The 13,881-nt window shown below is 51.2% G+C and overlaps 1 protein-coding gene across 3 annotated transcripts in view; it reads right to left on the reverse strand.

Annotated features, from left to right (window-relative positions):
• Positions 1–13,771, reverse strand: part of FBXL20 (F-box and leucine rich repeat protein 20) — a 36,548-nt gene extending 22,777 nt beyond the window's left edge. For 2 of the 3 annotated variants that reach the window (XR_005954270.1, XM_041426615.1), the window contains exons 1-2: positions 13,147–13,195; positions 285–346 (exon numbers count right to left, since the gene is read on the reverse strand). Coding sequence is in view for 2 of the 3 variants with exons in the window: in XM_041426615.1 (XP_041282549.1) it covers positions 285–346; positions 13,147–13,188 (104 nt within the window). In the remaining variant the exon portion in view is untranslated. Of the gene's footprint in view, positions 1–284; positions 347–13,146; positions 13,196–13,576 lie in introns of those variants that run through there. The other variant, XM_041426616.1, reaches the window with a different exon arrangement.
• Between the last annotated feature and the right edge of the window lie 110 nt (positions 13,772–13,881).

The following is a 13,881-nucleotide window of genomic DNA, read 5'->3' on the forward strand; positions in this document are numbered from 1 at the left end:
CAGAGAAGCAGAATCCTCTTCTCCACATCAGCCCATCCTCACCAGGAGCATCAGTGAGAGGATCCTCACTCCTCCATTCACCAAACAGACAACCAGCAAACCAACGCAGCATTTACAACCCCAAAACTGAATCCCATTTAGCACAAACTGCTGACACAAACCTTTGACCTGCCTCTGTTTGGGTCTGGCTTTATGAGTGACCTGATCCAAGCTCATGATTTTGGAGCACAGCAGCAAAATCCTGGCTGCAAATAACAACCCACCGGTGTCCAGAGAGGACTCACCGAAGCAGCAGCTCTTTGGGCAGTTTTTTGTTGATCGCAGCTTCATCGTTGTTTGAGAACATCTGCAAACACAAAAAATGGCACAATTTAGCACCACATCAAGGGAACAAACCCTGATTTACCTCAGTGGCTGGTTAATGAGGCCAGGAAATTCCTAACAGATAAACTTTGTGCTGCAGCTTTCCAGTCTCTGGACCACAGCTGGATGGAGCATTACATCAAAATATTTTAGAGCATGGTGCAAGGATTGAGAGATGAAATATAAACTGAGATTTGCAGCTGTTCCAGTGAAGTAAATGATAATGAGGATGTGCTTGTGAGCTGGCACTGACTGGAGAGGCTCTCTCAGCACTTCGGGGGGTACACACATCAAAACTGGGAGGTTTTACAGACCAAACATCTGGCCAAGGGGCTGGAGGGGAGAGGAAGAAGGATCCAGCAGCCCAAATATCCAAAAAACAGAGGTGGAAGGTGCAGGTGCAGCAGGGTTGGTTTCTGTGATGGAAAAGGTGCCTCAGAATGTTCTCCCAGCCCTCAGGAGCTGTGGGACAAACAGGACTGAATTTTAATTGACCAAGAATAGCTTAAAAGGAGTTGAGATCTTTGGTGCTGCACCGGGAGGAGGGATAATGCTGGGAAAGCTCTGTGCTCTGCCAAGGCAGTGAGGCCAGAGCTGGTTCTTGGATCCCTCCACATCCAGCTGATGCACCTGGAATGGACTTTGGGACCAGGTAAAAGCATCCCAGGCACTCTAAGAACAAGAGAAACTTCTCTTTTTCAAGGAGTCCCAAAGAAAACAGAGAGCAAAGCCTCATGAGCCTCTTGAGAAGAATCTAAATAAAAACAGTTCTAAGATTTGGTATTGTCTTGTCATGGAGGAAATCCAGCACCTCCCAAATATCCATCCTGAGTAAGGATCCATCACCTCCCAAATATCCTGTCCCTGAGCATGGATCCAATCCCATCACCCCCCAAATATCCAGTCCCTGAGCATGGATCCAATCCCATCACCTCCCAAATATCCTGTCCCTGAGCATGGATCCAATCCCATCACATCCCAAATATCCTGTCCCTGAGCATGGATCCAATCCCATCACCTCCCAAATATCCTGTACCTGAGCCTGGATCCAATCCCACCACAATTTAACATGAAATCCAGTGTAAAAACCCAATGTGCTGCCACTGAATGACCCTTTAAATGCTCCATTTGGTGATGGAAAACTGGGAATTGAGGAACACCATCACCCCTCAAGAACAGCAAACCCCAGGATTTCAGAGTCAAGGCTGCTCTCCCAAATCCCAGTTTCCTTTTGAATTATCCCAAGATGCCCGAGCACGGTGCTGAAGTGGGAACTCTCAAACTTCCATCCCAAAATGCCAGCCAGCAGAAGTGTTGCTCCCCCCACAGACCCTTTTATCACTTCCCACCAGGAACATCACAAGTCCTGAGCAGAAACCAGACTGGCAACTCTCAGCCCAGTTTGCTGCTAATTAAACAGAGCTTTTGCCATTCCCAGCTCACACAGCTCCCAGGGCTCTTCCCTCCCATCTCCAGGTGACTCTGGAGCCACAGTGGGTGGGGACAGACATTCCCAAGGCTGGGAGAGCAGCACCTGCACATCTGGGGCAGGAGCAGCTAATTAAATTGATTAGTTGATTGATTAGGAGATGGAGGAAATCATGGAGGGAGCTCTAATGGAGGAGGAATGCAAAGGAATTATTCATGGAAAAGGAGATGTGATTCCTTTCCCCCCGGTTACAGATCCAAACCCTTTCCCACCACAGTCCAGACCTCAAATCAGGACTCTCCTCCCAAAAAAAGGATCAGATAAATTAAAGGAACAATCAGAGAGCAGGAACAGACTTCCAAAAAGGAACCAGAGCAGAACAAGGGCAGGAAGGGTTAAAACAGAGACTCCAGAAGCAGCCAGGAGCCTCCTCTGCCTGATCACAGAGAACTCTGCCCATCAAACCCCCCAGAGGAAAATCTCACCTCAGTCCCAGCACAAATCCCATCCCCAGGCTGCTTTCTGCAGGAGTTTCCCTTTGACCAGCACTAATCTAAAGGAATGTTTGTTTTTTGTCTTACTAAAAATAGTCCTTGGACTTAAACCCTGCCAGGGCCCAGGCAAGATGGGCTCCAGGGGAGAACCTCAGCTCTGGAATTCCCTGTCCCTGGAAGGCTGGCAAGAGCCAGGATGCATCTCCAGACCTATTTTCTCCAGCATTCCTTCAAAGCTGAGGCTCAGATGGCAGAGGCTGGGTGAAAACAGGCTGGAATTGGGATTTTGCTAAGTCATGGCAGCACGTACAGCTAAATATACCACGGACATGGGGACCTTCTGGCAAGTCCATACAAAAATAAAGCTCTGAAAAAATGTCAGTGGCTATTCTAGACTTCCAGGCTTTCAAAATGCTTCAAGGGATAAAAACAAAATGCCCCAAGTTTGCTTCTCCTAACATCTCTTTTATCTTTTTTTAATACCAAGTGTTGTCCAAAAGAAGAAATTATTCTGGACAGGACACAGAAAACCCCATTTTTCTTGTATGGAAATTTTCAATTCTGTACCAAGGACAGAATCCTCCACCAAGGAGCAACTGTGCTGCTGTGTGAAGCCACAGGGGATTTTGGGAAGAAATTCCTCCTTGTGAGGGTGGGGAGGAACTGAGATAGAATTCCCAGAGCAGCTGTGGCTGCCCCTGGATCTCTGGAAGTGCCCAAGGCCAGGCTGGATGGGCTGGGAGCAGCCTGGGACAGTGGAAGGTGTCCCTGCCATAGCAGGGGTGGGCACTGGGTGGGATTTGAGGTCCAACCCAAACCAGACTGAAATTCTATGGAATTAAGGAAGTTTATGAAAACAGATGGGCAAAAGTTGTGGGAAATATTAAAGGTAAGAAGACTTCCAGAAAGCTGTAAAAGCAGGCCTTAGAAAGAGCAGAAAACTCAGAGCTAGCAGCAGCTGTCAAGTCTGAAAGTAGAAAAAGTTACAACAGAACAGCAAGCAAGGACATGAAACTCTATGGAATTGAGGAAGTTTATGAAAACAGATGGGCAAAAGTGACCAAAAGCAGAGCTCTCACAGCCTCACACTCAGCACAACATGCAATTGTCCATTTCCTTTAAAAACTCATCCTTTGCCCTCCAGAACATCCAAAATGTGCCAAACTGGCTCCACCCACAGCAGCCCAGGCTGATTCCCTCATTTCCCCACTCCCAGGGCAGGAGACAGAGCTGCTGGCCAGGCCTTGGTCACACCAGGACTTTGTCACCTGGGACAGGTCACAGGTGGCAGTGTCTGGGTGTCCCTGCACAGGGGACAGCAGCTGGGTCAGGGTGGGTGAACAGCTCCAGCACAAACACAGCTTGGTGGCATTATTGCTGCCACTCATCTGGGGTGGCTGTGCCACAGACCAGGCTCCAAAATCCATGGAAGCACTTGGATCTCTCCTGGCTCATGGGATGGACCTCACAGATGGGTTTGGGTGGGAAGGGACTCTAAAGGCCACCCAGTGCCACCCCTGCCATGGGCAGGGACAGCTCCCACCATGCCAGGGAGCTCCAAGCCCTGGCCAGCCTGGCCTAGGGCACTTCCAGGGATGGTGAGCCCACATCCTGTCTGGAAAACCCATCCCAGGGCCTCAGCATCCTCACAGGGAGGAATTTTTCCCTAACATCCAATCCAGCCCTGCTTTATCAGTTTGAAGCCATTCCCTCCATCCTGCCTCTGGAATTCCTGATGGAATTTTCAACGGTGTCAGCCCACTCTGAACCCAAACACCTGAAAGCACAAAATTCAAAGCTCAGTGGAGAAAAAGGGATGAAGATAATTCAGAGCTTTAGGGATTTAGTGGCTGTGAGGTTAGAGGAGGCACCTGGGTCAGTTGTGACGGCAAGAGACAGAATTATCCACCTTGATGTTCACTCCAGGGAAAAAGAACCAGGATCTGGCACCTCTGGAGAGCCTGAGGCTGCCTGGGAAGCACCAACACAACAAAAAGGCACCACAGAGAGGGGAAGCACACCAAGAAGACACACAGGAGGGAAGGGAGAAGGTGACACCCATTTCTGCACAAAACCAACCAAGAGACACCCACAGAGGTGGGCAGGAAATAAAAGGCAGAAACATTCCCAGAAACACAAGCAATAAAGTGCTGCATGTCTCTGTGCTAAGCAAGGCTAATGCCAAAGAAACAATGCAGAATTTAAAATCATAATCTGTTAAATATTAGTAAATATTTTGATTTTAAACTGCTCCAACTTGTTTATTTTTGGGAGAGAAATGGTGTGAGATGACAAATGGGTAATGATGAAACTGCAGCTGCTGGGAGGCCTCACTGCCCTCATGGGCCCCCTATAACTCAGGATATTCCAGGGTTCTGTGAGCCCTGATCCACGAGGAAATGCTGGCCAGACCCTGCAGAACTGCACATAACCACAGGAAATTAAGCAATTCAAACCAAGCCAGAAAACAGGCTGCAATTATTAATTATTAGAGAGCAAATAATGTGCTCTGGAAATGGGTTTTAGGTTGGGAAAGGTAGGGAATCAACCACTGATGGCAGAAATGAAGGATTACATCCATAGCTTGAATATTTTGGAGTTTACAGCCCACCCAGTCTGTATCAAGACACTTTGGAGATGAACCTTCTGAGCTGCAGAAGTCTTTTCTGTTCTGAAAGCTCTGTGTGAATTAGTTCAGAGTTTAAACCCTGACTCTGAGATGCACTGGGAGGTTTCTCCAGCTGTAAGGCTGCTGGCTCCCAGCCCAAATTCCAAGATTTCTGGTAGAATTATCTGTCATGGTCCACATGGAGATGAACAATCCCAGTACAGTCACTGACACAAGACAAGAGTCACAGCAAACCTCACCCACAACTCCAGTCTAGCGAAAACAGCTGAGCACGAACCACAAAACAACAGCAAAAATGTGGAATTCACTCAGCATTTCCTTTGGAAAAGCTCAGTGAAGCTTTGAGACAACTTCTTACAAACATGGTCAATATGTACTGACACCTTGCCTCGAGTTCTGCTCATTTGGGGAAAAAATTCCACCGCTGTGACAAAGCTCAAATAACAGAGACACGAGAGACATCAGTTCCCTTCCCAGGACAAGATTTCAGGAAGCAGCAGCTGGAGCAGGCTGAGCTGCCTTCCTGGAGGCAAAAAAATATTACACTGCAGAGATAAGTCACAGTGAAGTGACAGAGAAATCCAAGGGCTCCTCAGAGGACGCCATCCAAAGAATGAAGTTGTTTACATCCACAAGCAGCTCCGACCGAGGGAATTTTCCCTCCAGCCTGTAGTTACACAGGGAATTTTATTTAAAAACCCATCCAGTTTAATCTGCATTGAGTCTTCAAGGAAATGGCTGGCTGCTGGATGAGGCCAGGCTGTCACAGGCTCGAGTGTGGCTGTTGGGATGCTCTGTCAGGATCAGGAGGGATGGGAACGTGGGTGCTGCCCTCCTGCCCTGGCCACGCTCGCCCCTCTGGCTCCCAACCCGAGCTCTGCTCAGGCAAAATCCTGACTAAGCAGGACAAACAGAAATAAACCCCGGCCAAAAAGGCTTATTACAGGCTTAATATTCCTAAAAATAGCTGGATAGGCAGGGGGCTGGATGGGCACTGTCACATCACTGCTTGGTTGGGAAAGCTGAAATTCCTGCTGGGATGGAGGAGCTACCTGAGCCCAGCCTGCATTTGGGACACATTAAATAAAGGGCATTTTCTGAGTTTTTTTTAACCAGCAATGATCCAGACCTCAGTCAAACCCCACAGGAATGGAGTTCTTCCCCTGGAGGGAAATCCCTCATTGCTGGATGGGCAAAGGGATGAGGTCGTGCTGCTTCCAGAAAGGAAAACTCCATAGGCACAGGTGAGATACCAAAACCCCAACCCAAAATATGCTGGGATTCTGTAAAAGCACTTTGCCAAGGCCAACACTGTCACCCAAACCATTCACACAACTCCTGAGGAGAAGGAAGAAGAATCCTATTTGAGGTAAAAACAGCAATTAAAACTTGGGACACCAGCGCTGTCTCCCAGGTCACGCAGGCTGAGGCCAAAAGCCATTTTCCTGGTGGATCCCCCCAATCTCCCTGGGGCCTGGGCCAAGCCCCAACTGATTTTTACTTCCAAATCTGTCCAAATCCCTCTACTCAAGCCACAGCAGCAGCACAGTGGGGGTGTGAAACACAACTCCCATTTCAGCTGCCACGTGCCCGCATCCCACTGAAAGGGAACCCCTCCAGAATCCGCTGCCAGGTACATTCAGCCTCTTTTTGTTCACCTGTTTTGTTCTCCTCCCACAATCCTGGCTGCCACACAGTTCTCCCCACAGCAACCATCCCAAACTACCCCAAACCCCTCCCTGTGCCCACTGAAATCCCAAGTCCAGCCCCCCCAGCCCCCAGTTACCCAACGGGCACCGGCGGCATCCGAGCGGCTCCTCCCGGGTGGCCCTGGCAGGACCTGGGGCACAGCTCAGGGAGCCAGCAGCTCACACTTAATCAGATTCATTCCCCACCAGTTGTACCTGGAGCTGGATAAGAAAACACCTCCCCAACGTCAGACACAGCCAGGGAAAGGGCTGGGCAGCACCAACCCATTCCTGCTGCCAGGGCTGCTCCAAGCCCAGCTCCTCACAGGTGACTCCTGAGGTGGCCCAGCAGAGATTTCTGATGGAAAACGGTGCTGCTTTCTCACACACACCTGCCAAGGTTTTAAATACAGAGCCCTGACCATAAGAACAACATCCAGACCCAAAAAGGAAGAGTATAAATAAGACAAAGACTTCCTGGCTTTCCCAGGACAGCCTGTGGCACAGTCCCTGGCCATAAAACACCCACTACCAGCATTTATTTCTATTTTTTAAAAGCTCATTTTAGCAGAGCAACAATTTACTACAAATACACTTAGAATGGATTTTAAAAAAAAAATCAAACCCAAAAACTGAGACATGATTCAGTATTTTCAGCCTAAACCCAAGATTAACCCAGCTCTCTGAGGCTCATCACAATTCAAATAAGCTGCTTTGAAAAATTATAGTTCTGCCCCTCCCCAACACCTGCAATTCTGTTATTATTACTGGTAATATTATCATTATTACTATTATTATTATTGGTAATAAGGTGGTTCTTTCACTGCTGGGTTTGTATCCAGCTATTATGTAAGAAGACGCCGGAATCATTGGCATAAATATTGGGAAATAAAGTCAAATGGTGGTGACTTAACTAAAATAATCCACCTGAGCTGAGGTGTGAAGGGCACGGAGGGAGTTTGTCCCAAAGGAGAACTTTGGGATCAGGCAGGGATGCCCAAACCCCAAGAAGCGGGGGCTGGCTCCTCCCCAGGGCCGTGCACATGCAGGTTTCACCCCGGATCAGGGAGGATAAAACCCTCCCAGGGCTGACTTTCCCAATGGTGTGACTCAAAGGAAGCTCCCAGCCAGCGAAAACAGTAATTAGTGCAGTGTCCCAGGCCCCAATTAATGATGGTGTCCCAGAGAAATGGGATGTGCCCGTGGGTGCCAGCCCTGAGTCCCTTTCCCGCCACGCAGGCGGCGATGGACGGGCACAGCCCCTGTCCCCAGGGCCACCTGGGATCCCCAAAATGTCCCTTGTAGGAGCTGCTCCAAGCAGCAGCTTCCAGTGAAGTCACCCCAAGGATCCCTGGGCTGTTCACCAGCCAGGAAATCCCTCAGTGGAGTCAGACATGAAATCATGGAATGGTTTGGGTTGGGGCAACCTTAAAGATCAGCCAGTGCCACCCCTGCCATGGCAGGGACACCTCCCACCACCCCAGGGCTCTGTCCAACCTGGCCTTGGGCACTGCCAGGATCCAGGGGCAGCCACAGCTTCTCTGGGAATCTGTGCCAGGGTCTCACCACTCCCCCAGGGAGGAATTTCTTCCCAGCATCCAAATCTCTCTTCTTTTAGTTTAAAACCCTCTCCTTTTTCCTTCTCATGGAAAAAATCATGCGCCCCTGGTGGGGGGTGGAACTGGATGAGCTTTAAGGTCCTTCCAACCCAAAATATGCTGGGATTCTGTAAAAGCACTTGGCCAGGGCCAACATCCCCATTGTCACCCAAACCCTGCCAGAGAGAAAAGGAAGTGAATCCTATTTGGGGCAAAAATAGCAATAAAAATGTGGGACACCAGAGCTGTCTCTTGGGTCACACAGGCTGAGGCCAAAAGCAATTTTCCTGGTGGACCCTCCAGTCTCCCTGGGCCAAGCCCCTTTTGCACAACTCAGTTTTGCTCCCAATCTCCCCAAATCCCTCTTCCCTCTACTCAAGCCACAGCAGCAGCACAGTGGGGGTGTGAAACACAACTCGTGGTTTACATCTCTTCCCATCTCATCATTTCAACAACCACTTTGAACCAAATAAATTAACAGTTTATTATTATTCACCTGCCCAAATGAAGCCCTGGTTTAAAAAGTGTTACGTGTGATGTGGCACGACACGGAAATTAAAAATAAACGAGGGTGGAGGAGTGAACAGGAATATGGAAAATCTATCAGCTTGGACACCCCCCTCCCAAAAATCTTTTTTTTTTACAGTTTTTCTCATTATCTATGACCACATTGTTAGATACCATCCAAAAAAACCACCTGTTTCAACTGTGCCACCTCAGGTGTTCCTGGGTTTTGTCACCAAGAGTTTCTCTTCCCATATAAAATCAGATTCCATGGTGTTACATCAGTTTTTGCAAGGAGAGTCAGAGCAAAGTTTTCCCTGCCCTGTTTGTCTCCCTCTGTTTGCACAACCTCCATTCCTTGGAACAGCAAAGCCCCAGCCAGAAGCACAAGGAGCAGCCCAGGAAAGGGAGCAGGGACAGCCCCAAAAGGATCAGTCCTAAAGATCCAAAACCCCTGAAAATACAGCAAAAGCATTTCAGAGGCAGAAACGCAGCAGATTCCAAAATGGGATTAGGGTCAGTGAGATTATTCAATTTCTGAACACAGATAGGATTAATTATTAGAAGGCAGCTCGATTTTGGAGCATTTGAAGTTTCCCATTTTGCATCCAGCTTAGCTCATTTCACATTTCTACAGCTGAACAAGAGCTGGGAATTACAGAGGTTCAGAAAGGTCAGAATTCCCTCACACTGAGGACCCTGAATCCAGCACAGAAATGCCATGGATCGATGCATTTCCCAGGCTGAAGGTGCTCACAAGGCTCACCACAGACTCTCATTCCTCAGAGACATCCCTGGAGTTGCCAAAATGTCGTTTCTACCAGGCCCAACTGCCCCATGGACAGACACACTTCACAGCCAGGAGCAGCTCCTGCTCACTGCAGGCTCTGGAGGCTCCCAGAGGAAGCTGGAAAGGATGGAGCTTTTTGTGTGCTGGTAGTTTGGAGGATGTAGAGGAGACTACACGGATGGTTCACAGTCAGAGGAAGAAAAAAAAAAAACAACTGGAATTACTTAATCCTGACAAGGTGGCTGAGGGAAACCCAGGACAGCTGCAGGTGACATCCTAGGGCACAGGAGGACAAGAGAACTTGGGCCTTGGTAGATGAATCCTCCCAGAGCATCAGGAACCACTCAGAAGCACCAGGAGATGCCTCCCCTCCTCTCTGCTGTTATTTGGCTGCTCTTCATCAGGCAGGAAGCAGAGAAATCCCAAATATAAGCACGGATTGGGATCTGTCGGGGCATGTTCCACGTGAAACCGACACCACAGAGAATTAGGAGTCAATCTGGGTAATGTTTTCCCTTTTTGTTTGCTTTGCTGCAGTAAGTGGTGATTTTCTCTGTGGTGGCCACGCCTCCTGTAAAGGGACTAATCCCAGTATGCTCCATGGCATTCCCAGGAAAAACAGAATTCCACTCTTCCTGGAATCAGAAACCCACATGCAAGTCCAATTTAAGGAGCTCTGCCCATATTTTATCCCTACAGTAAGGAATTATTATTATTATTATTAACCCCCCTCACGACTGGATTTGTGAATTACCCAACAACAATGGCTCAGGAATCTGTTTACGTGGCTCCACAAAAGACAATAAACCAAGTGCAAACCCAACCCAGCCTCCCCCTCTGCAATTCCCCCGTTATTCCAAGTCTGAAACAGACATAATATATTAGTCACAGCCCCAGATCGGGCTGGTTTTACCCCAAAATAAGATTCCAGAGTCAAAGGCCCTACTTCCCCCTGCTCAGCCAGGGGAACTGCCCTGGCAGCACCCACAGGTGAGGAGGAAGAGGAGGAGGAAGAGGAGAACTAAACACCCACTGCCTTCATGACCTCACAATATTCCACAGCTCTGAAGAGCACCTCCCAGTCTCCAGACATTTCTGCCCAATTCTCCTCCTGTCCCATGAAGTGTGAACTCTCACAGACCTTTCTTGCAAAGCAAAGCCACCACAAACTGGTTTCTAGGAAGCACAGAGGAATTTCCACCCATTCTGCTCCTCTGGAAAATAAATCTAAGCGTGAACACACATTTTGGAAACTCTTCTGACTGACATAACCTCAGTGGAAAATCACAAATTTAAAGGAAAGCAGCTCTAAAACTTTCCAGGTTATCCAGGTGAGCGGGTCAGAGATAATCCATGCTGAGGAAATGAAGGATTCCTTGGATTTATAATCATGGAATAACTCATCCAGTGCCACCTCTGCCCTGGGCAGGGACATCTCCCACTGTCCCAGGTTATCCCTCCCCAACCTGGCCTTGGACACTTCCAGGGATGGGGCAGCCACAGAACACAGCAACCAGAACAGCCAAGAAACAGGATGATGTTTAAAGGCACTTCTTGTAGCTCAAAATAAGCCTCTCTATAACACACCAACTCTTCCTGTATAAATATAGGTTTTAAAAATTAATTTTAGGCCTCAAAGGCTCCTCGAGCATTTTGCTTGTTTTCCAACTTGTCTTGTTTTTTACTATGAGAAGAAAATAACATTCCAGCAAAGAAAAAAACCCCACCCAAAACAGGCCAAACAAAGCTCTTCCCCACTCTTTTTCCCCAATGAATTGGGTTCATCGTGTCCTGGTGCAACCCTGATAAAACCCTCCCAAAATTGGAATGAACTCCAGCACTGAGAGACAGAGGCTGAGGAAGCAAAGGATTTTGATGCCCTATGAGACATTTCCCCCAAAAGCTGTCACCAACCTGCTTTCACCCTGTATCCAGCCACTCTGCAGCAGTACAAAATAAAAAACAAAGCTCTCAGGGGGTAAAAATAAATAAATTAAAAAACCTGTGCAAGCAAGAAGAGCCCAGAACAGTAAACACAATGACCCTGGATAACACAGGGCTCATGTGCAGGCTCCTCTCTGGAGTTCCCAGGGTGAGCCCAGTGCTTTTAGCACTGCATGCTACAGAAACACGAATATTACATTTAAAAACACCCGAGCCCACCCCAAACTGACACTGCTGCAGCTCTCACACGGATCTGACGGAGGAAGAAAACAATCCCACGTGCAGAGTGGGACCACCAGCATTTCCTGCACCCTTCTCAACTCCAGGGCTGAGGAATCCCCCAAGGATCTCTGAGGAGCCAGAGCCCCTCCAGTTTACCACTAACCAGCATTTCCCCTGCACCCTTCTCAACTCCAGGGCTGAGGAATCCCCCAAGGATCTCTGAGCAGCCAGAGCCCCTCCAGTTTACCACTAACCAGCATTTCCCCTGCATCGCCATCACAGCCCTCTCCTCCAGCCACGGTTTTACCATTCCAGGCTCTTTTTTGTCCCCCACACGGGCCGGGCAGTGCGGAGAAGCAGCGAGCAGGGATTTCCATCCTCTCGCAGCGATGGGAAGTAAATCCCGCCGCTGCCCTTCCTCCCTACCCCTCCTCCTCCTCCCACGGGAAGACAGCTGGGACAACAATGCGGCTGGAATCGCCCTGGCTCCACACTCCGCTTTGTGCCACGGCCTTTGAATAGATCTCATTGTTTACCCTCCTCTCCTTCCGTCCTCTCCATCCCCCACCTCCCCGTAAGCAAATTTTTTTTTTTTTCCCCCCTGCTACTGCCCCAAAAATAAAAAAAGCGGGGCTGGGGGCTCCTTTCCCCCCTCTGAGAGCCCCCCCAGCCCCGCTCCCCAAAGGCTGTGGTGTTTTCCAGGCGCGATTCCCCACATCTCCTGCTCCATCATCAACTTGGCTGGCAGCTCTCGCACCCGCAGCAACACGTTGGCAGCAGCTCCGACCCCCCCCAAAGCCCCCCGGGAGTTTGTAACAGACGGGGAGACCCCCAAAATGGGGAGGGGGAGAAGTTTCACACCAGCACCCCCCAAACTCGCAGACGCCCTCGAGTTAGAATCAGACGGGGGAACCCTCTCCCTAAAACCGATGGAGGGGAAAGAGGTTTCACACCAACGCCCCCCAAAATCCGGGAGTCCAGGCCTGAGCACCCCCCCATACCCACAGACCCTCCCCAGCCTCATTCACAGCGACCCCCCAAGGGGACCCCCAAAAACGGGGTGGGTAGGTGTTTAACACCAGCCCCCCAAACCAGGGGGGCACAGCCTTGACCCTCTCCACGTCCCCACGCTCACCCCCAGCCCCATTCACAGACCCCCCCCGCGGGAGTTTACATCCTCCGACAGAACATCCCCCCAAAAAATGGGGATGGAGGAGAGAAATGTCACACCAACCGCCCCCCAAAGGCGGGGGGCACAGCCCTGAGCCCCCCGGGCCGCCCCCGATCTCCACCCCCCACCCCAGCCCCATTCAAACAGGCTTTGCCCCAGGGCCGCGCTGTCCGGGCCGGGGCCGGGGAGGGACCCCAGGACCCTCAGGGCCCTCAGGGGGGGTCGCACACAGCGCGGCCCGGCCCCCCCCGCGCCTCCTCAGCCGGGCCGGGCCAGGCCAGGCCTCCCCCCCGCGGGACCGGCCGGGGCCTCACCTCAAAGCGGCTCTTAGTGACCCCGTTCATCTCCCTGCGCATGGCGGGGCCGGGGTATAGCGAGGGGAGAGGAGGGGGGTGCCCCCCGGGAGAAAAGGGGGGTGAGGAAAGGAGAGGGACGGCAGCAGGACGGGGGAGAGGGAGGGAAGAGGGAGGGAGGGGAGAGGGGCGCACAGCGGGTGGGGAATGAGGGTTTGGGTATGGCGAAGGGAAGGGACGGGGGTGCCCCCCGGGAGAAAAGGGGGGTGCGGAAAAGAGAGGGATGGGAGCGGGGCTGGCGAGGGGAGGGGGTCCCGGAGCCGGGGGTACCGCGAGGAAGGGGCGAAGCACCGGGGATGCCTTGAGGATGGAGGAGCGGGGATATCCCGGGGAGGGCGAAGGGATGGGAACGGGGGGGGGACACACACGAGCGAGGTTCCCCCCCACCTACCCCGCAGGCCGCCGCCCCCATCGCGCCGCCGTGGGGGTCCTCCCCCGGTGCGGAGCGAGGGAAGCGGAGCTGCCCCCGGTGCCGGGGGTGCGGGACCCCCAGGATCCTCCCCCCGGTGTCCGGGGGGCTGCGGGGATCGGGGGTCCCGGGAGGGGGGGGGGGCGTCCCCCGCCCCTCCGGTCCCTTCCGGGAGCAGCGAGTTCAACCAATCAGCGCGCCGCGCGGGGGTGACGTCATGGTGATGTCATTGTCGCGGGAAAATCAAGCATGGCGGGGATGCCCTTGTGACCCTCCCCCAGCACGGA

The sequence above is a fragment of the Onychostruthus taczanowskii genome, unplaced genomic scaffold (assembly GCF_017590055.1).
Source record: "Onychostruthus taczanowskii isolate IOZ18803 unplaced genomic scaffold, ASM1759005v1 scaffold91, whole genome shotgun sequence".
Classification (NCBI taxonomy): domain Eukaryota; kingdom Metazoa; phylum Chordata; class Aves; order Passeriformes; family Passeridae; genus Onychostruthus; species Onychostruthus taczanowskii.